General features: G+C 53.6%; 1 protein-coding gene across 1 annotated transcript in view; it reads left to right on the top strand.

Annotated features, from left to right (window-relative positions):
- The window catches only part of ZNF423 (zinc finger protein 423), a 328,741-nt gene that overhangs the window by 271,766 nt on the left and 29,904 nt on the right, over positions 1 to 27,071 (top strand). Inside the window, exon 6 of the mRNA XM_030833038.2 lies at positions 25,826 to 25,957. Coding sequence (XP_030688898.2) covers positions 25,826 to 25,957 — 132 coding nt within the window. The remainder of the gene's footprint in view (positions 1 to 25,825; positions 25,958 to 27,071) is intronic.

Below are 27,071 nucleotides of genomic sequence, written 5' to 3'. Positions count from 1 at the left end.
GGGACTGTTTTTCTAGTTCTTGGAATTGATGCTGCTTAGACCATAAAAATAAAAAGACCGTGTCCTCAATACTTAGAGTGTGTCTTGTGAATAAGCTGATGTGCGGGGGAACGGGTGGAGTTGTGCTCTGAGAGGCTGGCAGGACCCAATGCCCCACACCTGGCCAGAGGGAGTGATGTCATGGGGTTGAAGGAAGGGAGGGGCTTTGGGAACGTTCCGGTGGGAAGGCTGATGGCTAGACATTGGAACTGGGGTTGCTGAAAGTCTGTGGAAATCGGAGCAGCCAACAGTGGTGTTTTCTTGGTTGCAGAATCATTCTGTCAAAGTGATAGGGAGTTGTAAGCAGGAGGGAGGGCGGAACCGTGCCCCTGGCCTGTTGTCTCAGCCTGAGGGCCTTCCTTCGGGGACCCACCTGGAAATGGGATGTAACGACGTCTGGGGAGAGTCAGGCCTCAGACAGGTAGTGCTGCTTCTGCCTGTGGTCCTGCAAGGATCGCCTTGCTCCCTCCTTCCTCTGTGTCTGTGGCAGTACAGCCAGCTCCCCTCACCCCGCCATGGCGGCTTCCGGTAGGAGGCAGCAGAACGAGCGCTAGCCCTTGTGGAGGACACTGTGTCTCTCCGCCCTTCCGGCTGCGGGGGCAGTGGGTTGTCACCCTCAAAGGTAGACTCTTTGGGTCAGCCCCTCCCCCAAATTGTTGACTGAATGAATTGGGAGCCCCTCTTGGGGGCCCTGTCCTCTCGCTGCCTCCTTGTTTCCCCCTCTGCTTCATCTCGTATGTACACAGTGGCCTCTCTGTCCCCAGCTAAGGGCAGGGACCTGACAGGCCCGGGGCCCGCTTATCCCCGTTGTGGCCAGAAGTGGGCGCTGGGGAGCCCCGGAAGGGCTTAGGGATGACGTGGACTGGAGGGCTTGGTGGAAAGAGAGCTGGAGGAGGCCTGGGCTTTGCTTCTGGCTGGGCCACAAAGCTGCGTGGCCCCGGCAAAATGGGTTTCCCTCTCTGAGCCTCAGCTTTGCTTCAGTGAAACGAGGGAGTTGAAATAGCCAGTGCTTTTCAAGTTGTAAGCTGCAACCCGTTAGCAAATCATGGAATCAACTTGGATGGTCACAGCCAACAAAATAGAAGAGGAACTAGACAGAGCAGAGCCCAGCAGTGGCATAGAATGGAAAGGAAGGGAAGTAAACGAAAGGAAGAAGGAAAAGCAAAAGCAGAAGGAAAGAAACTGCTAGAGTACATCACACTTAGTGAGCTTAAGTGTAATTTCATTAATTTGGCGGTGGCGGCGGGGTTACGTATATGTGTTAGTGTGTGACTAGGTCATGGTGTATATAGTTCGTGCTGAGGGTTGCAGTTTAAAAATTTGAAACACAGGTCCGATGGCCTACAAACATTCTTCTGAACCTTACGGTTTATAAGTGTAGTTCACTAGCTGAGCTGATCTGGGGCAAGTTATAGAAAACCTCTCCATGATTCAGTGGCCTTATCTGTAAAATGGGAATAATTCAGTCCCCAGCGCAGCGGTTATGAGGATTAGCTGAGGGGGTCATGTGAAGTGTGCAGCGCATGAACACGCAATACATGCTCCGTGCCGGCTGTTGGTGCTGCAGCCACCCTTACGTTCTTAGACACAGAAGGCGAGGTGCAGGACCCTCCTCCTCTGCCAGCCTCTGGAGGGGAGGAGAGCCGTCGTGGTCTGCAGTGCCTCATTCTCCAGCAGGGCCCAAGGACAGTCCCGGGGAGCCGCAGCTGACGCGGGCTCGACGGGGAGTCCCCGCCCCGGGGAAGAGCCTCCAGCCTGCCCAGGGGAGCGCTCTGCCATCTGGGTGGAGGCTGGGGTGAGCCACGGGCAGGGACATCCCTGCTGCCATGTGCCACTCCCTGGGCAGCATGGGAACCACTCGTCTGTGGCTCTCGGAAGCCTGGTGTGCGGTCTCTGCCCAGATGTGTGACCTGTGGCCACAGCGTTCCCATCTCGTCTACTGGTGCTAGCCTTTGTGCCCGCGGCTCCATTTGGAGCCATGGGAAGTGGGCACACTGTTCTCGATGCCGATGACTGCTTTTTTCAGCCACCACCTCTGCCCCTCCTTTTCTTAATGCAAGATGGGTCTGGGCAGAAGTGTTAAAATTCCAAAAAAAAAAAAAAAAGGAAAAGAAAAAGAAGTGAAAAAGTTATAAAGAAAGCTGCCTGGTGAGTCTGGTGCTGCAGTAAATAGGACTCAGATGCGAAAGCTCAGCCTCCCGCAAGGGCAGGGAAAGGAACGATGACTCCAGAGACTGTTTTTGGCCAGGGGACAGGAGCGTGGGTCTGGGTGTGGGCGCCTGAGGAGCAGAGGGAGGACCCTTCGGGCTTAGGGAACCTTGCCTGATTTGGGCCCAGTTGGCCTGCGTGTGGAGCAAGGTCATTGGTCCGACGTCCGGGGCAGGCTTTGTGCTTCTCCCTGCTCTGCCTCGCCATCTTCTCCCCTTCTCTTCCTCCCGAGGTGCAGATGGCCACATTTGCAGGTTAACTGGAACAGCTGGAGATGCATTATTAGTTTCCCGCTGCTCCTTCATATTTGCTTGGACCTTTTTTTTTTTTTTTTTAACGGCAACATAATTTACAACTAGTACGCTGGTGTCAGAGCTGGCATGTTCTAAATCTGCATCAGGTTTATGTAATGCCGTTGCTTATCAGTGAGTGAAGTCATAATTATTGCTTTGTACCATTAAATAGCATAAATATATAAACTGTTATACAAATTGCTGCAAACGTTTCCCCTGGGGAGCTCTAGACCAAATTTTAATGTCGTGCGTTTGTCTGGGATGGCGGTTTCTATGGTATATAATAATGTTGATGAATTTTACGGTAGCAAGTAACATTTTAAAGCACTAATTTTGTTGCTAAAAAAATTCCAAAGAATCCTCAGACCGAACTGGGAGGTGCTCTGAGAGCCAGCTGGTGAGGTCGGGAGAGGTGGGGTTTTTCTTTAAGAGTGCATCGAGGGACGTGTGTCACCTCCCAGGGCTCCTCTCCACACGAGGTCACCCCCCTCCTCTCTCAACTCCCGAAGGAAGGCAGCAGATACATTTTCCGTGGCAGTGATGATAATTAATTTCAAAAAATTCAAATCGATTCATTTCTCCCTTAAATTTGAAGTGTGCAAGGGAAAGTGGAAGGAGGACCTGGAAAACACACAATCGGTGGGGAGGGTCCTCGTTGTAACCTCCTTCTCAATTATGTAAATTCTGTGTGGGGTGAAAAAAAATCCCCATCCTAATTAGAGATGCAACACCTGCCTCCGACGACGTTCAGATGCCAGGCGTGTGGTCGCATCACCTCTGAAAGCCGTTATCATCAAGAGCGACTTTTGCAGAAAGCCCCAGGACGGCACCTGGCATTTACCTGGGGTGCTCTTTGGAGAGCCGGTGGCAGGGAGGGGAGCATCCCCCTCCGCCTTCAGGAGAGGGCGTGGGGACTGGAGATTCCCAATCCAGGCCCACCGGCCACTCGGGGGCTGACCCAGGGAGACAGCGAGCATGGCGCACGTTTCTTGCTCCTCCAGACCCTGGGCCTGGGCAAGTTGGAATGTTGTCTGAGAGCCTTTGTCACCACTGTGGTTTTCCGGGTTGCATTTTCTTTCTTCCCTTCCTGACTCCCGTCTTGAGATTAGAGTTCTCTGCTGAGCATCATCGTTCTGCTTGTGAACGTGGCAGTCATTAGTTGTCCTTTGGAACGCGCTAGGGTTACACAGCCTGGCCCCTTTGTCTTGGTTGGGGGACTAGTGGCTAATTCTGGCCAGAGAGCTGTGAGTGGAGGTGGCTGGCATCACTCCCAGGCCAGAGCTTTGCCCCGCCTGGGTGAGACCCTCCAGAGTTCCCTCTTTCCCTGGGGTTCGGGGACTGTCAGTGTCAGAAGCGAAGGTGATTCCTGTCTTGCGGTGTCCGAAGGGATTTCCATGAGCAGATCCCCCTGCAGTGGACGTGAAGGGCAAACGAGGACTAAACCTTTGTTGTTTGCAGCCCCTGTGACTTGCGCTGCACGTTTCTTATCCTGTCCTGACTGATACAGGTCTCCATTGGGTCTCCCAAACTTTATGATTTTCTTCAGGGTGATGGGAGTGCTGGAAAGCTGGCCGATTGTTTTCCGGGAAAGAATATCAGATAGATACAGATGTGTGCCCACTATTGGCTGTGAGGAAACTAAGGCTCAGAGAACTTAGCTGGCTTTCCTAAGGTCACACAGCTTGTAGGCATCGGGCATTCGTGCCTCCCAGTTATAGATGTGCTCCTTCCTCCCTCTGGCTTTGCTTTTGAAACATGAATTCTCTTTAACGGGGGTCACACACTTGATGGCCTTTGAGGAGCAGGCCGATAAGGGTGGGGCTGTGGAGTATAAAGCAATAGGGATTGGTGGGGAGCGCAGGGAATGTTCTAAAAGCATTCAAATTCAGCTTTTTGCCGTTAGCCTATCAGCTTTGACATTTAATTCTGTGCCTCTTCATGACGTCTTGAGCTTCCAAGGTCACGTGCAGGCTCAGCGGCCATGGCTCACGGGCCCAGCCGCTCCGCGGCATGTGGGATCTTCCCGGACCGGGGCATGAACCCGTGTCCCCTGCATCGGCAGGCGGACTCTCAACCACTGCGCCACCAGGGAAGCCCTTGCCCTCAAGTTTGAATCTTGAACTTTTTAATGAAATTCTCACATGCTTATTCCTTTATATCCTCCAACTCTCTGATAAAGTCCTCTACAATCAGGATATGGCGACTGGCCCCAGCATCCCAGTAACCTAGACCCTGAGGGACCTTGTGAGTCCTCTAACCCCACCTTCTCCTTTCACAAAGGAGGACTCTGAGCTCAGAGAGGGAAAGCGACTCATGCAAGGACACACTGCTGGTAGTTTCTTCATTGAAAAGTCACTCTTTGGAAGTGGAGGGAGTCACTGTTTTGAGTGGATGTGGGGAGTTGGTTTGAAACAACGGAGAATAACCAGTAGGGAAGCAAACGTGACCTCCTTAAAAAATGTTAACCTTTTTTTTCTTAGAAGACATTTACTGTGGACTTACTGTGTGCTGAGCAGATGCTCGATCATTTAAAATCATCTTCGTGAAAAGACATCCTGCATCGGTGGGTTTAATCATGTAAAACTCCTTGCACGTAGTTTAGTTCTTATTCATGCTTATATTCCCAACACCCGGCCCTATGCTTTGACCATAACAGAAATTAAGTATTGAACTTAATTGCCTTTATCCCTCTACTACCAATGGTCAGGATGTTAGCGCAGCCCCGGGGGTTAAGAGCACCGCTCTGGGGCTGGAATGCCTGGGCGCTGTCGCCTCCTGTTACCTCCTCGTAGAGGTTTTATGTGCTCCTCCCAGAGGGAACGTGTTTAGCATAACGTCTGGCACATAGTCAGCGCTTAGTAAACGTTACCAGTTATTAGGCGTCCTGTCCCATCTCAGAGCTGCGGTGGCTGGGGCTCGGCAGTGAGCCCAGTCACGGCCAGAGTCTGTGCAGGTTTGCTTGGCTGCGGGACTGCAGCTCAGCCCAAGAAGATCCATTCTGCCCGCTCCCCGTGCGCCGTGGAAAATAATTTTGCGCTCCACACTGCAAAATCGCCATTTAGAGCAGCCATGTCTGCTCACAGGCAGCTCTGGAGGATCGTTTCAGCCTGAGCTGCTGCTCCAGCTGTGGCTGCTCTTCTCAAGGGACCAGAGGCAGTGAGTGGGTGGAGTTGGGGGTCCCCCCGGCCGGCGCATGGTGGGCAGAGCTGGGAACGATGCCTTCGTAGTTCATGGGCTCTGAGATGGGTCAGTGGGACCAGGTGGTTCTGTGGGGGCCGGGGCCCAGGCGTGTACACCGTGTGCCCCAAGGTGCTGGGCTTGCCCTTAACCAGAGGCCCCTCTTCTTCTGAATGGTCTCCACTCACCTGCCCAACAGCATTGGGCAGGGGAAAGTGCATGGACACAGAGTTGAGCCTCTGGGGTCCAGTTCCTTTGTCACTTATTACCTTTTGTGACCCAGTGCTCAGAAAATTAGTGTTCCCATCTGTAAAATGGAACTAAGAATGGTGCCTCTGTCCAGCTTACTCCCAGGGCTGTGGAAGAGGCACGGGTATGCAGGTGCTCTGTAGAGGCCAAGGGGAGGGGTCATTTTTGCCTCCTTGATCAGCCACCGAGAAATAGGGCAGAGAGTGAGAGCTGTGCTCCAGCTGGGTCAGCCTCTCGGTAAGCCCTGTGATCTTAGGCGAGTTGCTTAACTTCATTCAGTATCACTTTCCTCATCTTTAAAATGGGAATAAAAATAGGCCCAGCCTCATAGCATCACTGTGACGATTAGTGACTAACTGTTTGTGAAGCTGCCTTAGTGTCAGGTTTGATACATTTTTCACACCAGATTTTTTAAAAAATGACTTACAGTGAGCCGGGGAGGTCAGGGGCCCTGTCGTCCTGTTCACCTGTGTGTCCCCAGCATCTAGCACTGTACTCTGCACTGGGGTGCTCAGTCAGTTTCTGCAGAATGAAAAGGGATCTGATAACCTGGGAATTGCTTCTTGGATGCCTGGTTTCCCCCAGACTGTGAGCCCAGCAGAGGCAGAGGCCCCGCTCCCAGGATCACGGCTGCCAGCGGCACCTGGCCTGGTGAGCATGTGTCCGCTGGAGCAAGCCCGCTGCAGAGCCTCTCCCCCTCCCCCGGAACGCCCTCCCTGCTTTTGTATCTCAGAACGTGTTCCTCCAAGGCCCCCTCTTCCAGGAAGTCATTCATTCATTCATTCACTCACGCACTCATTCAGCAGGAATCTCTTGAGTACCCACTATACCAGGCACCTGCTAAAGTGACCTCACTTCTCATAGAAGGAATTTCTTCCCTCTTGGTGTTGCCCCGACTCGCATCCCAAATATTTTATCCGTCCCTCTTAAGAGGCTGACCTTTCCTGCCTGGTGTTATGCACACACCTGGCTGATCTCCCTTCCTAACCAGACAAGACGTTAAAAAAACACTTTCCTGAAATATAATGTCCATCCAGGAAGATGCACAAATTGCAAATGTACAGCCTGAGGACTTTCCAGAAACGGAACACAGCCAGACCAAGGAGGAGAACCTGAACGGCCCTGCAGTAGCTCCCGTGTGCCCCCTTAGCAAGCACTGCCCTCACCTCCGGACCCTTAGATGGTTTTGTCACTGGAGGCAGTTCAAAGGCGGGATGTGTGTCCCTGTGTCTCCTGGCCTGCCCAGCACAATACCTGGCATTGCTGAATAAACAAATAAATGGACGGACAGACCCAGTAATGCAGGGATGAGAATAATGATGCTATGAATATAATAATGGCTGACCGTTGTTGCATTCTACCAGCCTGTTCTAATCAGTGTTTTACGGGCTGCCTCGTCTGGTCCTACTGAGATCCCCAGAGGTCAGTGACTTGCCCAAGGTCAGCCAGCCGGTGAGTGGCAGTCACTCTGACCTGGGTCTGTTCGGCCTGAATCTGGAGCTGGCACTCTGAACCTCACTTCCTGCTGGCTTACAGCCCTGGGCAGTCCTTTCTCTGCTGGGCCAGCTGGACACAGGCTCAGCGGGCGACAGAGCTGAGCTGTCCTTGGCGAGCGAGATGCCGGTTCCTCGCCACCCCTGTCCACCCACCGGGCGCCCCATTCTTCCCGGGCTGCACCGAGCCTTCCGTGTGCCTCTCCAAAGGACAGGGCATATTTTTTCCCAACCCTCTTAAGATCCAGCCCACACTGGAGGGCTTCATCATTATGCAAATTAGCTGGATTGGATCTGCTCCCGCAGAGGACTCCGGGGGTGGCAGAAGGACGGAGCTGCCTCCAGAGCGTTGGATCGAGCCCCAGATTAGGCCAGTCGATGGGGGTGGGCACACGCCGTGGGGAGCGGGGTGTAGGCTGGGCGAGGCCCACCTTCCAGCATTGTTGCCGAAGATGGGACTGAAGAAAGACATTCTTTTCGGATTTACTCTTTGTGTATTGAGCCCTTTTATGATTCATCAGTAAGTAAATATCAGCTGAGGGGTGATTTGTTTCTAACAAGCTTATAAAATACGGGCGTCATTTGTGGGCTTATTGGAGTACTGATTATAAACGCTCCCCCATGCCCACTCCTCTATGTCAAATTAACATTCAGAATACAAATATTGGATCTTTGGATCACTTTCTACTGTCTCTTTGGGAGCTGGCGCCATGGGAAGGGGCAGCGATAGGACCGTAGCCTCGGACGAGGAGCATTTAGAGCTCACTTAAAGGCTTGAGGGTTGAGGGGGGGCCCCCGCTGGGCCCTCCAGAGGCTGGGGGCCACGAGGCCCTGTAAGCCCAGCTGCCCCTCTCGCCCTTCTCCTTGCCAAGTTTCCTCTGACCCAGCTCCTCCGGCCCCCAGAGCCTGTCATCTTCAATCTCACGGAGGGTGCAGATCTGGGCAGGCTGCCTCTGGCCTGACGAGCCTCTGGAGCTGCCGCCTCTCCCCGTGGGCCAGGCCCAGGCTAGACTCAGGCCGAGGCAGCCACAGCATTTCTGAGCATTTGCAGGGGCCTCGTCACGAAGGGTCATAAGGCCCCCTGGCATCTCTCGCCCACTTGGAGCCTCACTTCCCATCTCCCCACACCTCCCGGCCTCTGGTTTTGTGGTCACGAATCGTATCAGACAGATTCCCCTTGCCTCTGAGGCATGAGCCTGCAACAGATCCCACCAGCTCACATGCGGGTGGTCACTCACACCTTTCAAAGCACCTTCACAGCCACGTGAAGGAGCTGGTGCTTGTGAGAGCCTGGAGGTGCCCTCCAAGCTCTACCAATGCCTCTGTAACTTCATTCCCATTTTACAGATGGGGAGACTGGGGCACAGAGAGTTGACTTGCCAGGACACAGTGGCAGAACCCAGACTTGGAAAATGGCCTGCCCATCCCACTTGACAGATGATGGAACCAAACCTAGGTGAGAGGACTGATTTGCCCCCATGGAGGCGGGGACCGGATGAGGGCCAGCAGGCAGTGAGAAGCTGCCTGAGTGAGGCGTGGGGCTGCCGCCCAGAGTCTCTGATGGAAAAAAACACAGAGCGGGGCCTGAGTGGGGCCATGGAAATCTCTGGTTCCAGCCCCCTCTGCTCATAAATGGGGACACCGGGGCCAGAGAGGGGACACTGCCTTGCCGTCATTGTCTTAATCGTTCATCAGTGGATTAAATTTTTTTTTTATTAAAAAAGCTTTTATTCTACTTATTACAAGAGCTGTCCACGCTCTTTGCAGGAAAACTAGAAAATACAGTTGGCCCTCTCTATCCATGGGTTCCATGAAGTCAATCAACTGGAGATGGGAGATAACTCAGGAAAAAAAATCCGGAAGGCTCCAGAAAGCAAAACTTTGACTGTGGCAGGCACCAGCAACTATTCAGTAGCGTTTACATTGTATTCACAGCTATTGACAAAGCACTTACATTGTACTAGGTATTATACATAACCTAGAGATGGCTTATAGTTTATGGGAGGATGTACACTGGGTATATGCAAACATCAGATCATTTTAGGTAAGGGACTTGGGCATCCGAGGAGCACCTGCGGGGTTCCTGGAAATAATCCCCTGTGGATTCCGAGGGACGCCTGTACAGCCAAGCGAGAATAAGGAAATGTATCCTGCCATCCAGAGATGACCCTCTGTCGCCTTTGCCTGTGCCCTTTCAGCAATTTTTTCAATAAGCACACACTAATATAGTTATACCCCCCCTTCTTTTTTATTTCCAAAATAAGATTGTGTTGTGTTGACTACCTGGTTTTCCTTATTTCCACTTAATTGGGTGTGAGGCGGGAGACAGTGAGAACGCACTGTCCCCTTAGAGAAGGTGTTTCTCTCTGATACACGGGGACTAACTTTGGTTTGTCTCTCGAGAACCTCCTTCCATTGAGTGAGCACTGATTGATTGCCCACTGTGTGCGGGCTCTTACCAGGCACTGGGTACCTGGAGAGAGGCGGGAACATGTGTGAGTGCACCGAGGAGGTGGGGACAGGTCTCGGATGCAAAGAGCAGGGGTCCCGTATGAGTCTGGAGGTAGGGGGGCAGGTGGCAGGACTCGCTCCTGTCGAGGTGGGAGCCTGAGCTGTGCTCTGAAGACGTCTTGCTGTTGGCAGGGAGTGGCGGAGGGCATTCAGGGGAGGGCCTCGCCCGTGGGGAGGCAGGGAGGTGAGCTCTGTGGTGACCTGGGCAGAAGGCCACCTGGGCCCCGTTTTCATGCTGGATCCCAGTCCCGCCGACACGTATGCAGCTCTCGGAAGGCCTATGGGATTCCTGCTTTTCTCAGCTCTGCCATCCAGACGGAAGCAAGGATAGGGCCAGGCACTGTGCTGCCTGGAGGAGTCTTGTTGGAGACACGCTCTTGAATTTGGAACCAGAATTCAAGGTACTTTGCTAGAATCTGGCCTGTGGTTTCTGGATTGTCGTTAAGGTTGGGCCTCTGTACATTCAGGGTGTGATTAAAGCATGAAGTGAAGGCTTTGGGTTTCTCCCCTCCCCCCCGCCCCCAGATTCTGCGGTTAACATTGTGGGTGAACGTGGGGCTACGGCCTTTGCTGCAGTGGGACGTACTGTACTGAGAACTGCTTTGATTTGTGGGAACTGGAAATGGGTTCTGGAGGGGGGGGTGTGTGTGTGTGTGTCCATCTCCCGGTCATGTCCAGTGGGGATGGAAGCGTCTTCTTACCAGAACAAGCCTTTCAATGACAGGGGGACCCTGTGTCCTCACACCGAGCCTCTGCCCTCCAGTGGAAAGGCACTTGCATCCTGGGTGCTGGGTCAGCAAGGCTGTGACATGGCCAGTGAGGAAGATCCAGGGCCCTGGTATGGGCCGGGCTGGGCTGCTGGGCACCCAACTCCTCTCAGCTGCTCCCCCTACAGAGGCTGCCAACCATCCGTCTCCCCTAGAGCTCCACCCCCCACCCCAGGGGTCCTTAAGGGCCCAATCTGGGGTATTTTCAGGGTTTCTGGGTGACTGCATTGTCACACACGCCAGGTCCCTTCATCTGGCCTCCCAAGCTCCTCACCCCTGAGCAGCTTGGGGGTCACGGATAGTGTCTCATTGACCTGTTACCCCAGGGCCTCACCCAGACCTGACACGGTCAACAACAGTGATGGTGGTGATAATAATAACAGCACTGGTGCTCTGAGGCCATTCACCCTGACAACAGCCCGATGAGGTCGGTCCTGTGCCGGTTCTCATTCCACATTTGGGGCGACTGTGGCTCAGGGAGATTTGATCACTCATCCAACACCCAACAGCTAGTAGGAGGCAGCAGGGGCATTCGAACACTGGCTCTGAACCTACACTTCTCTCCACGTGCTGTGCTGGCTGAGTGCACCGAGTGAGCAAGTGAGGGGCTGTGTCCAGCCCCGAGAACAGCACGTTTCTTGGGGTGAGGGTAGGGTTGTAGGGCAGACTGGGTCCTGCTCTGTCACCATCCGCATGCTATCGGGACTCGATCCTAGGCACGTAGAGGGTGTCTGTGGACACAGAGCCGTGTGTCTGAGCTCCTACGTCTGGGACAGCATTGAGTACGGGAACCCCCAGGCTGCATGCTCCAGGGAAGAGTCCAGAGCCATGAGGACGGGGGGTACGAATCTACTGAACAACCAAAGTATTAGCATTAATTGAGCACCTCATGTTTGTCTGGCCCGATTAGAAACACCAGACAAGTAAAAAAAAAAAAATGCTCTTTTTGTCTTCAGGGAATTTATTAGCCAGGACTGTTTGGGTTGCAGGTGACAGCAAGTCAAGTTAGCTTAAGCAAAGGGACGAATTTTTGGAAAGACCCCCCCCCCACCTTTTTTTTTTTAATAAGTAAATAAATTTATTTATTTATTTATTTATGGCTGCATTGGGTCTTCGTTGCTGTGTGCGGGTTCTCATTGCGGTGGCTTCTGTTGTTGCGGAGCACGGGCTCTAGGCACGCGGGCTTCAGTAGCTGTGGCTTGAAGGCTCTAGAGCACAGGCTCAGTAGTTGTGGCGCACGGGCTTAGTTGCTCCACGGCATGTGGGATCTTCTCGGACCAGGGCACGAACTCGTGTCCCCTGCATTGGCAGGCGGATTCCTAACCACTGCGCCAGCGGGGAAGCCCGAAAGACCGCTTTTGGTGCAAGTGGAACCGGAGACTCGAATGCCTGTGTAGGACTTTCTCTTGGAACGTCGTGGTTGGAAGGACAGAGGCAAAGCACGGAGAACTGTTTGTATCAAGGTGCAGAGTCAGGAGTGAGCAAGGTCCTGAGAGCGAGGAGACCAGTGTGGCAGGGGGTGTGGGTGTGGCTGGAAATAGGGTGTGGTTAGTTGGGCCTGGGCTGTTGAGATTTCACTAGGAGAAAGGGAGCCACTGAAGGTTCTTGAGGAGGGGAGTGAAATGACGGCCGTCGAGCCTGGGGAGGATTATCCAGTCATTGTGCTCGGATGGACTGAGCGGGGAGAGACGGGCAGGCATGGTGAGCCGGGCCAGGAGGGCGGAGAGCAAAGGGTGAATGGCCAGACGTTGATGTGCTTTTTTCCCGAGAGCGTCTATGAAGCTGTCTTTTCCAAGAAGCAAAAAGGCGAGATGCCAGCCAGAGCTGTACAGAGGGACATTTTCCTGCCGCGGTGCGTGGGCCTCGAGCTGCCTGCCTCTCATCACAGCTAATGGCAGCTGTTCCGCGTGCTGGGCCAGCGTGGAGGGTGGAGGGCTGCATGGGGGTGGCCTCCACCCCCACCCCCCAACCTCTCAGCAGTTCGTCTGCTTCCTCCTCCTGCACAGGCTGCCCGTGTCCCCTGTTCTTCCGGGGGTAGGGGCTGTCAGGTGCTGTCAGTTAACTGCCCCCTCGGGCTAGGGGTGGTGGGTGGGATGGGAGCAGATCTCAGGCTTCGGGACCCTGTAGGCGGGTGAAGGCGCGACCGGGTGTGGACAGAGCTGGCTGTGGGCAGAGGCGGACTGGCCGGCCTCTGGGAGCTGGGCTATGGCACCTGAGCTGCCTAGAGATGGCAGAGCCCCACCTGGTCTCTGGGTGCTGGCCCCAAAGCATCCCAGGTAGCTGTGTGGGAGAGCTCGGCTCTGGGAGGTGAAGAAACCCACGTTAATGTCAGAAGTGAGCCTGGGGGATCCGGCAGGCCTCCGTCTGGGTCTGTTGGAGAAAGAAAGAAAGGCAGGAGCGCTGTGCTTGCCGTCAGCAAGGTGTTAGTTTGGTGCTGATGGTCGAGGAGGGGGCGCGGGGAGAGCGGACCAGAGGAAAATTCCGTCTAAGGAAACGCCTTAGAGGGCCGGGCTGCAACGCCGAGCTTTGCCAGCTCCTGGGGCCCCTCAGCCGAACTGAAGACAGGACTGCTCCCCCAGGGCAGCTCAGTGTGGGTATTATGATGGGGATCATGTGACGATGTGAAGGATGTATTGTTGATTTGAATGTATTCATTTATTCCATGTGGCCTTTGAATGCCCAGTTTTCATTTTACTCGGGTCACAGAAAAAACCTGGTGCTTTGAGATGTAACGTGCAGAAGCAGAACCGGGGAACCGCACACCACTGGTAAGCCTTACAATTTCGAGCAGACACTTCCTTCCCGAGCAGTGGGGCTGAGCCAGTGTGCAGGTGGGAATTCCCTGCATCGGTCATTCTCTCTCTTAGCCTTGACCGCCCATAGGTGTCCTCTGTCTGCTGACATTCTGCCGTTTCTCGGGATGATGCAGGGAGTGGAAGACGCGGGTTGCTCAGCGGTGGGGTGCCAGGTGGGCCCCTGACGAGCTAGTGACCCCTAGTTAGTGACCCACCTCACAACCTATGGGTCAGAGTTACCCATTTATCTGGGTTGTGCCCTTCAGAGAAACCTTGTGACTCTCGAAGTTTCCTGCATCCACTGTGTTCTTCTCTGCCCCGGGGAAAGCGACCACATAATTATCAGGGTAGAGGTTTAAGTTGAAGGTCAGAGAAGTTCACATCTGAGCATTTCCCACGCAGAGCAGTTGTAATAAACACTAACAGGCAAAACGGATGAGGCGTTCTTTACAACATTTGGGAAACACACATACCACAACTCAATAAGTATCTAGCGCCGGCTGTGTGCCACACGCTGTTGTCGGTTCTGGGATTATGGTGTCGAACAAGACGGGGGAGAGCCCCTGCCCTTGCCTCGCTTGCAATGTGCACAGCGCTGGCCAATAGAACTTTCTGCCAGGATGAAAACCTTCTACGGCATCCCACTCGGTAGCCGCTAACCGCATTGCTGTTGCACACTTGAAGTGCAGAACTGAAGTTTTAATTTTATTTAATTAATTTAGATTTAAATAGCCCCTTGAGTAATGACCATATTGGACAGTTCACATCCAGCAGATGCATACTTTTGAAAACTTTGCAATAGCAGTCAGTTATTATTTTCTAGTCTTGTCACTTTTTTCATGGTGAATTGCAGTTTCCAGGCTGAGCAGTAGGTCTTCTTGCTTTAAGTATTAGGAGCTGCAGGGACAATTCTGTGTCTACCTGGATGGAAAACTTAAAAAAAAAAAGTGGTGCTACCAGCCTCCCGCATGGGTGCCCTGTGTTTGTGTGCATGTGGGTAGCTGTCTGGGTTTTTGTTGCATTGCTGGTGCTCATTTTACAAAATGATCTTGGTAGGGGAAAAAAAGATGTCAGCCGCAGAGACAGCCCTTGTAGTTGAAGCAGCGGTAATTCATGTGTCCCTGGCAGGGTCGGTGACAGTAAGAGTTTTGCAGCCTGCCTGTCCCGTTAATTGTATGTTATTAGAGGCCATTAATCTGAGGATTATTAGCGTGATGGATTTTTAAGCTGTTGCCTGTTGTGGAAAACTTGAGTCTGATGATCAGGGATATACATCAGTAGTTGTTTGGCGTGTTAAGAAGTGGGTCCCCAGGGGATGTAGCAGAATCTTTATTTTCTGAGCGTCTTTGTCTTTTGCAGTTGGGGGGGCCGGTGTGTGAGGAGAGCCATGGAATGTCTTCATCAGTAGGATGTTTCAAGCCCCCAGAGTCTCAAGTTCTAGAAGTTTGGATTCTTTAGAACTCCAAGAGTTCTCTCTCCCTCAAGTTCTCATTGAAGGCCCACCAATCTGTCTGTGGTTGATTTGATCATTTACTCATTTATTTCGCTCTCTTTCCTTAAAGTAGCTGAGATCGGCACCTCCCATCTCTTGGAGGACCTGTCCAGGGCCTGGTTGACTTTTCTTTTGCCAAAGAAGTCTGTAAGCAGAGCTGTCTGCAAAGATCGTGTGTTTTCTCATTAACCATCCAGGGCTGGGTTCCCTGGCAGCACGGAAGCAGATCCTAGCACCAGAAGGAGCCTCCCTCCATCGAGGACCCGGTCCAGCGGGGCCAGCCTCTGTTGGAGATTCTTAGAGCACTGGGGCCCTTAGGGAGCTCTGTGCATGGGCCCAGCTATGAAGAAGGGCTGACCATTCCCAGGGGGTGGGGGAACACATGAACCTGAGTCGTGTCCTCGTCTGGTCGCAGGAGCATCTGAGGGGAGATGGAGTGAACTCCTGTGGTCAGAAGCAGGGAGCTGCAGTGAGCCAGAGCTGAGCAAAAGGGTTTGAAATCTGGACACAGCTTTTGCCCTTGCAAATATGAGGAGGGGTGTGGAGGCGGAAGAGGATAGAGACAAGGAAAATGGACCCAGAGGTATTTTGTGGGTGGATGTAACATAGATTGCATACCTGCAATGTGCCGGGTGCTAAGGGCTCTTGAAATGTTTACTGAAGGTGGATTCAACTGCCCTGGTGACTCCCGCAGAGGGCTTGTGTTACAAGACCCTGGGTGTGGAGTTTCAGGGTCCAATCATGTGGGAAAGAACCAAAGCAGCGATAGTAGCACTGGCGGTGGTGCTGTAATCCTCCTTTTCACTCACTCTTCATAGCAGCCCTGGGAGGGAGGCGACTTTCTCCCCATTTCACAGATGAGGAGACTGAGGCCTGGAGGGAAAGTGCTCAGCCCAGTCACCCTGCAGGTCTGAGGGGAGCCAGGAATATCTTCCGAGCTGCCTAGTTCACAGGCGTGTTTTTCCCCCCACTCCCAAAAGAAGATCATCTTGATGAAACAAGGGTGGGAGAGAGGCAGGCAGTTGAACTGTCCTGTTTGCTGTGATGGGAAATCTCAAGGGAAATTTACCCGGAATCATGCTCAGGCTTAACTGACCCCTAGCTAAGATCCATCTGACATGGCTCTTGGGAGCAGTCGGTCAATGGAACCATCTGGAGTCTTCTGATTTGAGTTTCGGAGGAGAGAGTGAGCGAGCATTTGTAACTTAGGATAGCAGCGTGCTGGAGACGGGCCCTGGCCAGATGGCCGTCTTGCCACGGGAACCCTGGAGTGGGTGCACGGGCGGCTGATCCGGCCAGGCCCTCGGGGGTGTGTGTGCAGGAAGAAGGGCCTGTAGTTGTCCCCTCAGCCTGTTGCCCCAAACCCCACGTCAACAATTCCCCCAGGTGCAGAGAGCGAGGCACATCTACTTGACATCCCTGTCCCGCCTCAAGGCTGGGAACACGCCTCTTCCGACCCTGGAATACAGCTAGACAGCCTAGTGATCTAGCCAGGCTGAAACAACGCCCGAGTACCAGACGAGAGTAGAAATCTCAGAGCCCCACTCCTCTGGTGGACTTTTACCGGATGGCAAGAGGGCCCAGCGCTTCTGGCTAGAATGACGTGAGACGTTGGGGAGGGTAACCCTTTCCACCTGCCTATGCCTGCCAGCACGGGGATAGAGCTACGTTCTGCCGAGATGGGGAATTCAGCCTCCCCTTTTCCTGCCAACTGGTAGCCTCCGCGTGGACATGCCGTGTCAGTTTATTGGGGCGTTGGCATCCTTGTCCAAGGCGGACGTTGGTGGGTACCTGGATAAATAAGTATAAATAGTTTTCTTTCTGATATGTGACCGGATTATTTTCCAGTTGATTTCAAGCCTTGGCCCCAAGTGGCCCACAGATCAAAAAAAGATAAGGGTCAGTTACAAGGTTGAGCTCATTCTCCGTCGCCATGGCAACTGACCTCAGGCAACCCTCAGAGGACTACACCCAGCTCCCCAGGTGATATTTTTACTGTCCACGCCATCAATCCCAAGCCTTTCAAAACTCAGGCTGCCTAATTGTCAGGGCTCTGTTTTGAAGAGGCCCCAGGTCCCCTGTGGGGCCCCAGTTCAGGCTGCCAGAGCTCATTTATAAGCCTTTCTGAAGCATGGGGGACCATGAGATGGGTCCCTCCTGGCCAGAGAGGTCTGGGAAGGCGCCTCTGAGGGGAGGAGGGAGGCACAGCCCATCCTCCAGGATCAATTAAGAAAATGGGGGCCCCAAATGGGGGCAGCGGTGGTGGGGCGTGCCTTCAAGCAATGGTTGGGTATTCTTGAGCGATGGGAGGCCCTGGGCACCCCGAGAACCCTGGCACTGGGGGTCTGGGGCCGTGGGGATGCTGAGGTGGCCTGGGGGAGTGTTAGCTGCCCACTGCAGAGTCTCCCCTCCAAAGACACCCTCACCATTTTCATCCCGGTCATGATAACAGGAAAGTGTTTCCCATTGTCGAGGATTTCTCAGCCTTCTGTAAAGTGTGGACCAAAAGCAGCTGTGGAAAAGTGGACTCCTTTTTAGACATCCGAGACATACAGTCCTGGCGAAGGTACAGCTTCATCACAACAGGGTTCTAGTGAGATCAGCGTCCCCAGAAGCCCTTTTATAGAGCTCAGTGCTCCCTAAACTTGAATGCACACCCAGATCCTTGGAGCACTTTTAAAATGCAGATTCTCCTTCTGTGGGTCTAGGATGGGGCCTGAGGTTCTGCATTTCTGACCAGCTCCCAGGTGAGGCCAGAGACCACACCTTGCCCAGCAGGGATGTAGATGCTGGAGGGAGGCTGGGGCCTACCGGGTTGGGGATCCCAAGATCAGCCCTTGCCCCCGCTTCCAGGCTCCCTGATTTCCGCCTGGCCGCTGGTGAAGGAGCCCGCCTCAGACCCTGTTTCCTCCTTTGCCCCTCGTCAACCCCAGCCCAAATGTCATCCCTCCCCTTTCCTCCTGGCTTGCCTGGGTTCGTTTCCTGTGGTATTTAATGACAGATCAATAGATAAACAAGCTGATCTGGCTGCCCAGGTATTATTATCTGCCTGCCCTCGTCTCTTCTGCCCAGAGGTCTTTGTTCTTCATAGAGAACAAAGGACGGAGGTCCCCATCGGCCCTTGTCTCTATTACCTGTCTGTTTGCGGTTGGTTATTTACTGGCGTGGCGTCAGAGAGGTCCTCTCCCAGGGTCCTCCTCTTGCCTTCTCATTTGCCTCTTCTTCCTTATCGCCATGTGCCCTGCGTGTGACTGAGCCTGGGCCCCTGGACCGCAGGGGCCTTTAGTTGACCTGACCCTTGGGGTGGGCCGTGGGCTCAGCCCCTGGTACTATGGAATTGAAGTCTGGTGAAGTTCGTTACCCGAGCTGGTGACAGAGGATTTCAGCTCGGCCAGGCAGCCTGTGCACCCCTCTTCAGCTCCCTCCGTTTGCAGAGATGCTGTTGCAGGGACAACGCTGCAGCCGGGGGCTGGCCCAGGCTGTGTCACTGTGGGCACTGCCACCTCCCCTCACCTGGGAAAAGTCCCCAGCACTCCTGCCACCTGTAGTTGGCGCTGGTGCTGGCAGGGGGGCCCACCTGGCTCAGACATGGAAACGTGGAGGGTGGGTCTGACTGTCCTCCTTCTTGCCAGAGGTTTTTGGGTGATTGAGGAGCAGAGGGTGGCTTGCTAGGTCCCAGGTCTCAAGTCCTGTGGCCTTTCTGGTATTTTCTAAAGCCAGAGAGGGCTGCTTGTGGTGACCAGCATACACCCCACCCCCGCCTCACTCTGCCCCCTCCCTGGTAGGGGCTCTGCCCTCTAAGCTTCTTTTCCTCTTCTGTCAGTTGAGGGAGCCCCTTGGTGCCTGCACTCCTGGACCAGGCCATCTTGTGAGGATCCAAACAGCAAGTTCCTGAAGGCAACAACAGCTTTTTATAAGCCCTCAGTCCTAAAAGTTTCGGGGGGACCACTGATGTCTGGTAACTGGCATTTACCAGTATCTCCTCCCCATGTTCCAAGCATTGTATTAAGTGCTTTACACAAATCGTTCATTCCCTATTTACTGAGCACCTACTTTGTGCCAGGCCCTGTTCCAGGCACTGGTGACATAGTAATGAGCAAAATAGCCCTCGTGGAGCTTATATTATTCTTTCTGTGTGTGTGTGTTCTCTGTGTACGTGTGAAAAAGAGAGTCAGAGAGTTAAAATAAACAATCATCTCTGTACTATGCCAGCTGGCAGTGAGCATTCTCAAGGAAGTTCAAGGTGGGTAAGGCTCTAGAAAGGATGGGGTGTGTGTGCTGTCTTTGCCGGGGGGTGTCTGGGTAGGCCTCGGTGGTGACATCATCTGAGCAGACACCTGGATGAAGTGAGGGGAGGGGGATGAAGAGTTGATCTGGAGGAAGGGTGTCTCAGTGAGGGCAGTCGTCCTGTGGCAGAAGAAGCCTGCTTGGCTACCTTACAAAACCCTGTGATGATGCTTCCCATTTTCTAGCAGAAGCAGCTAAAGCTCAGAGAGGTTAACGAACTTATCCAAGTACACACAGCGAGTGGGTGATGGAATGGAATTCAAACCCAGGTGTCTCTGGTTCTAACTTTTGTGTCCTTAATTGCTGCTTCCTGAATGGAGGTAGCTAATCATGTCCCCTGTCTCCACAGGTGGCCGTCACTGGTTCTCTCCTAGAGGGGTATAGGCATGAACGATACCGCTCTCAGGGGCAGCTTTTCCCAGTGGGGTCCCTGCTTAGAGAAGGGCCGGGCAGGGCCCACGGCTGTGGTGGGAGCGGGTCATGCTCAGTGCATTAGAGTGCAAGAACAATGCCCTGTCCCCTCCCCACTGCAGCCTGCTGCCCCTCCCTCCCAGGCAGCAAATTATGGCCTCGGAGTGTGTGCCCAGGCCTGCCTTTGACATCAGTGGGGCCCACCTGAGCTTCACCTTCAGGATTCTGATAATCAGCTTTCTCTCCTCCTGGCTTCCCCCAAGACCTGTATGGAAATAAGTATGTGTCTGCCAGGGATCAAATGCTTTTGGAGACAAAAGTCGGTACCGAGGACATTACAGGGAGCTATCATCTCGGCACGATGCTCTTCCACAAAGCCCTCTGCTCCCCTTTTGGGCTGACACAGTTTCAGCCTGAAAGGTTCCAGCAGGCTGACTTGGTTTTAAGCAAAAGCACATCCTATTATTTTTTTGAGAAATGAAGTGTAAAATTAACACTTATTATTCCTGAGCAGAGGAAAAAAATAAAAGAGAGAGAGGGACTCTGGGATTTTCATGCTTGTCGGGTTGTTTGTTTGGCAGTTTGGGTTTTTATTTATTTTTATTTTTAAAAAATCATAATAAATCAATAGACTCCGCGTGCCAGCCCTGACTTATGGGGACTGGGAGGCACGCTCCGGCACAGCAAGCGGGTGAAATCTGCATTTCACTTTACAGATGAGCGGGGCTGCATAATTCACTTGAGTTGCGTGGGTCTCTCTTATGGACGCCTGTCATGTGCTATAAAGAAAAAAAAAAAAAAAGAACAGAAAGAAGAGGAAGCGATTGTGCCTCTTCACTCACAAAATCCTCCAGCCCCACGCCGGGGCGAAGGGGCCTGTGGACTCCCAGACAGCTTTGTCATTCTGCTGCAAGGTGTCGCCGAGCCTGTGTGATCTTATATAATTCAGGAAAGTTACTCTCCGAGGGTGCTGCTGTCTTCAGACCCTGCGACTTGGGATGGAATGAAAGGTTGTCAGCGCCGGTGGGGTGAGAGTGATGGTGACAGTGAGTTCTCTCGATAGCCACGGGCTGGCTGGTACTGGGTCACGGGCACGCAAAGGAGTGTTTGCACACTAACTGGGGCAGCCCCTGCCACCCCTCCCCACTGTTTTTTTGGATGGTTTTATAGGCAGAGGTGCACATAATGGGCCCCCCAGGGAGCCCCTCTAGCCCCCACCGGTGGGGAGAGGGCCTCGTCCTTCAGGAAGAAGATTTGCAAATCAGAAGGTCTGCCTTCAAGTGGGAGAGGTTCCCAGGTCTATGGGAAGCCCTCAGGCTTTATTATTTTTCACCCACTTTTACTTTTTTGCTTGTTTTATTTTCCCTCTCCTGTCTCCCAGGTTTGACTCTTAAACACGTTAGGTGGGGAGTGAGGAAAGGGACCAGATAGTTGTCTATCGGGCTCTTGATCTAATTATCCCGGAACCTCACATGGGCACCGGTTTGGGGCTGTGATTTGCTTAAATGGCAGCTGTTTCGGCCCCGGAACCGGCTTGCAACTCTAGTCCGCCTGACTGTGCACGTGTTTATGAACATGGGTACAGGGTGTAGCTGCGTCTGTGAATCGGGGGGACCAGCTGATGAATTGCTCAGCGCTCGGAGGACGGAAAGTGACTGTCAGACGTGATTTCTCCGATTTATAAGTTGCAGGAGCGTTCTTTGTCCTCTCCCTGTTTGTGTATCAGATGGGCACGTCTCCATTCACAGCCAAGTGGATAAAGGCCCTCACTCGGCAGAGAGAGTAAATCCTCCTTTGCCATCTCAAGCCCAGGGAACCCGCTCTGGCTGGGCAGAGGGAGAGAGACCGGCCAGGGCATCTCTTCTCCATGAGTATTTCCTGAGCCCCTCCTGTGGGCCCAGGTGGAGCCTCATGCTTTGGGGACCAGAGGAGAGGACATTATCTGTGCCTATAGCCTAGTTGCCAGGATCAGGAAGACTCATGGGATATGGTTAGATGAATCCAGGGTCACTGTGCCCAGCCAGGGGCAGCCACGCAAGCTGGCATAGTCGGGGAGGCTGCCTGGAGGTGGTGTGCAGGTAGGATGCGTAAGGATAGGGAGGGCTTTGTGTCTTGTTCAGAGTACCACCCCCAGCTGGTTGTGTTACCTCAGCAAGTGGTCTAATCCTCTGAACCCATTTTTTCTCTCCTAGAAACGTGGCTTTCCCAGCAAGCAGGGTTAATTCTGAGAGTCAATTTGTTATAAACTTAAACTTCAGTTAACTAAAATAGAAACCTCTGTACAGTCATCATTTTCACATACCCTCTGCCTCATTAATGTGCAGGAGATGTCCACATCCTAACAGGGAGGACATATATAAGGGTGATATCTCTCTCATTCATTCATTCATTCATTCACTCATTCCTTACTCTGTGCCAGGCTCTGCGAAGCACTGTTTGGGCGGGGGAGGGGGTGAGCAGGGCATGTGTTGTGGGGGGGGGTCTTCTGAGGCAGTCCCCCCACACTGGAGGCCATCTCTAATTATGATGAGAGCCTCCCCGAGGGAAGTGGAGGACGTGCGTTGGGGCCTGTGAGGCGAGCGTGCTGAGCCTGCCCTGTGTCCCAAAACTTGTCAATGAATTCCTTTTTCGCCAGTATAAATGGAAGATCAGCTTGAATCTCTGTCGGGTGCATGTGGCCTAGTTGCCGGGGCTCCAGGGGCGTGACAAACACCCGGAAGATTCCAGCCAGTGGGCTATGTGGGGCAGGCCCACCTGCACACGCACGTGTGTGTTTGCGCCTCTGCGGTGGGGTGCCGGGCGGGGGTGGGGGTGGGGGAAGGCTGGGCCAGGGGGATGCCTGCTGTCCCTGCCAGCCCCTGCCAGGGCCTGGGGACCCAGGGACTCGCCAGGAGCCTCAGCCCATCTGTGTTTGTGTTTTGCCACTGGCAGAGCCCCTCTGCTACCTAATTCTTGCCTTTGAGGGCTAATCGGAGCACCTGGCACCTTTGGTGAGGCTGGTTCCCTGGGGGAGCCCGAAGGGGAGCCTGTGTCCTTGGCTGTCCCAGATAATACTCTCCCCGATACTGGCACGCTTGGCAACAAACACCTATTGAGTGCTTGTTGTGTGCCAGGGGCTGGTCATAACCCCTTTTCATGTATTAAAGGAGTATTAACTCATTTAATTCTCACATCAACTATAAGAGGAAGGCTATTTGATGGGGGGGGGGATTGGCTTTTTTAAATATTTATTTTCTTTATTTCTCTGGCTGTTTCAGGTCTTGGTTGTGGCACGTGGGATCTTCACTGAGGCGTGCGGGATCTTTTGTTGCAGCACATGGGCTCTCTAGTTGAGGCGCGCGGGCTCAGTAGTTGCCCCGTGGCATGTGGGATCTTAGTTCCCCGACCAGGGATCCAACCCGCATCCTCTTCATTGGAAGGCAGATTCTTTACCCCTGGACCACCATGGAAGTCCCGGGATTGACGTTGTTTTAAAGCCTGTTCTTCAAAGGCTTTTTAAAAAGCAGTTTTAGGTTTACAGTAAAATCGAGAGGAAGATACACACTTTCCTTCGATCCCTTGCCCCACACGTGCATAGCCTCCCACATTTTCAACATTACTCACCATGATGGTACATTTTTTTTGTGAAGATGAACCTAAAGTGAAGCATCGTAGTCACCTGAAGTCCACAGTTTTCCTTGGGGCTCACTCTTGGTGTACGTTCTGTGGGATTGGACACGTGTATAATGATATGTACCTATTAGCATAATATCATACATAGTGGTATCATGTCCTAAAATTCCTCTGTGCTCTGCTATTCATTCCCTACCCAGCCCCAGTAACCACTGAGCTTTTTATTGTCCGCATAGTTCTTCCAGAATAGTTGGAATCATACAATATGTAGTGTTTTTCAGATTGGCTTGTTTCACTTAGTAATATGCATTTAAGGTTCCTCAATGTCTTTTTTTTTTTTTAATTTATTTATTTATTTTTGCTGTGTTGGGTCTTCGTTTCTGTGCGAGGGCTTTCTCTAGTTGCGGCAAGCGGGGGCCACTCTTCATCACGGTGCACGGGCCTCTCACTGTCGCGGCCTCTCTTGTTGCGGAGCACAGGCTCCAGACGCGCTGGCTCAGCGGCCATGGCTCACGGGCCTAGTTGCTCCGCGGCATGTGGGATCCTCCCAGACCAGGGCTCGAACCCGTGTCCCCTGCATTAGCAGGCAGATTCTCAACCACTGCGCCACCAGGGAAGCCCCAATGTCTTTTTTTTAAGCACTGAATAATATTCCATTGTCTGAATGTATCACAGTTTATGTGTCCACTCGTCTACTGAAGGATATCTTGGTTGCTTCCAAGGTTTGGCAATTTTAAATAAAGCTACTATAAACGTCCACGCACAAGCTTTTGTGTGGACATAAGTTCTCAACTCCTTTTGGTAAATACCAAGGAGTGAGATTGCTGGATCATATGGTAAGAGTATGTTTAGTTTTTTTTTGTTTTGTTTTGTTTTTTTTTTGCGGTACGTGGGCCTCTCACTGTTGTGGCCTCTCCCGTTGCGGAGCACAGGCTCCGGACACGCAGGCTCAGTGGCCGTGGCTCACGGGCCCAGCCGCTCCGCGGCATGTGGGATCTTCCCAGACCGGGGCACGAACCTGCGTCCCCTGCATCGGCAGGCGGACTCTCAACCACTGCGCCACCAGGGAAGCCCGAGTATGTTTAGTTCTCTAAGAAGCTGTCAAACAGTCTTGCAGAGTGGCTGTGTTAGTTTGCATTCTCACCAACAGTGAATGGGAGTTCTGTTGCTCCACATCCTTGCCAGCATTTGGTATTGTCTGTGTTCTGGATTTTGGCCATTCTCGTAGGTGTGTAGTGTTAAGGAAGCTATTATTGAGTATTTAAGAAAAGAGGAAACCGAGGCACAGAGAGGTTACATAACTTGCCCAAGATCATGCAGTAAGTAGCAGAGTCAGGTTCCAACCCTGGGTGATGTGACACTCAAGCTGGGGCGATTCTCCGTCACCGCTACTGACCAGTGGGCCACACTGGTCACTGGTATGGCCCCTTTCATTCTCTCACAGCCCTGTGAAGCAGGGACTCTACTGAAAGTGAACTGTTGCCCAGGCCACATGGCTTGAAGAAGAAGCCAGGATTTGAACTCTGCCCTGCTGGTCCTGTGTCAGGGCACCAGACCTCAGCTCTGCTGTTGGGAAGCTGGCGCTCAGGTCACCCTCTCTTCTCTGGGCACCTTTGAGTGAGGGTTTAGGGTCATAGCAGCCCCCAGGTGGGGAGATGGAGCTGTGTTCTGATCTGGAAGCAGCAAAGGGTGTCTTTCCACTGTCCGTGAGCACTGGGTAGACCGTCTGTTTACAAATTTTTAAAAGAGCACTTTATTGTTTTTTGCAGTATCTTCCAGGGGCTGCCCATCCCTCTTAGAGTAAAATCCCCAAGCCCTCTAGTGGCCGGCAAGGCTCTTTGCGAAGTGCATCCCTGGGTCCCCACTGTCCCATGCTGTCCCTGGCCCCCCAACCATCAGGCACTGCCCCCTCACTGCCATCCAGATGGCCCCGCGTGGGCCCACCTCAGGGCCTTGCCCTCGACTCTGCCCTCAAGAGCTCCCTGTGTTACCTCGTCACCTCCTGACGCTTATGTGTTGATTGTCCTTATTATCTGTCTCCCCACCACTAGAATGGGGGCAAGAGCATTACCTGCTTAGCTCCCCACAGAATCCCCGCCTGGCACACAGTACATGCTCGATAAATGGTCTATTGGATTTTTTAAAATTTTGCTTGGACTCCCTTTCCCATGCGGACCGCATCCTGGGCCCCTCTCCTCTATGATACAGTCTAGGATTCAAGCTACTTGCCTTGTTGCTAGACCAGCAGGAGAAATCACAGCAAATGACACATTCAAGAGCCAGATATCTGGGGCTGGCGCCCCCTGGGGTCTGTTAGCCTTCCGGGAGCTGGACCATCTAGAGCTGGGATGGGTCTGGGCATCCACAGCCCCTCCCCAGCCCTGGTTCTGGGGGTCAGGGAGAGCTGGCCTGGGGTGTACTGGGGGCATGTGGACTCCTGCAGGAGGACACGGTGTGCAGGGTTGCTGACTGGCCGTGGCTCTCCTTGCAGAGGAAGGCATCAACCATGAGTGTAAGCTGTGCAACCAGATGTTCGACTCCCCGGCCAAGCTCCTCTGTCACCTCATCGAGCACAGCTTCGAGGGCATGGGCGGCACCTTCAAGTGTCCTGTGTGCTTCACAGGTAAGTGTGCCCGGCGGGGAGCACGTGGGGAGAGGGAAGGGACCCGGGGGCCCGGCCGCTTCAATCCCTGGCCCTCAGCATCTGGCCCAACGTGGCCCCGGAGCTCACGGGGAAGCCCCAAGGGATCTGCAGCCCTATTGCTCCGCCTGCCTCCACACAGAGCTGACCCCAGCCCTTCCCGTCTTCGCTGTCTGCTCTCTCCTCTTCGGCAGTGTGTGTTCCTAGCCCTCCTCCCACCCCTGCACTCAACTGCTACCACGCTTTTTCCCACCCAGCCTTGCCCTTCCTTGCAGTTGGCCCTTCACGGGCCCCAGGCTCGTCTCTGAGCTCTGTCCAGCACCAGTGGGGTTCCCCCTTCGCACACCTCCTGTCTCCCCCTCCTCCCTGGCCTGTCCCAGCCCCTGCTTCATCCGTGCTCCAGGCTGGAGGGGTCAAGGGCAGCTCTGCCGGCCAAGTCCCCAGCCCCCAGACTGGCTGCTGGCCCAGGCGAGTGGCTGTCCCGGCCTGAGGCGAGTCTCAGGGGCTCTGCCGGCCCCCCTCCTGCTGCCCAGATGGCAGCCGGTGTGCGTGGGGGAGGCTGGCCTTCCCCTGCCTCTCCCTGACATCTGTCGTCTGCCACGGCGGGAAGCCCACCCTGGGGAGGGCTCCTGGCAGGAGGGGATCTCTGAAGTGCTCACCTCCCAGACACACAGCTGTTTCAGGGCCACCTCCTGTGTGCACCCAGGGTCCGGACCACATGGAGGATACAGCCACCGGGAGGCTGGGGCTGTGACCTGCTCTGCGACAGGCCCGAGGAAGGGGCTCCGCAGCGGGGGGAGTCCCCGCACGCTCACACCCCTCTGGGGTTCCCAGGAGTCTTGGCACACACTGGTGCCTCTTCCCTCTCAATCCCTCCACCTCAGGAGCCCCCACCCATCTGTTACCATCCCACTCTGTGAGCTGGGTCGGGGGCTGGCACCAAGGGGCCTCAGTTGCCAGGTCTGCCCATCCAGGACACGGGGGCCCCTGTGTGGAGATCCGAGGATGCTGACAATCTCAGCAAGATGAGTGATTCCTGTTAATTGAGTGCCTTCCTGTACTAGACACTGTGCTGAGCTTATTTAAATCAAATCTC

Source organism: Globicephala melas, chromosome 19, assembly GCF_963455315.2.
Source record: "Globicephala melas chromosome 19, mGloMel1.2, whole genome shotgun sequence".
Lineage (NCBI taxonomy): Eukaryota > Metazoa > Chordata > Mammalia > Artiodactyla > Delphinidae > Globicephala > Globicephala melas.
The sequence above is the reverse complement of the archived record's forward strand: the minus strand, read 5'-3'. Positions and strand labels throughout refer to the sequence as shown.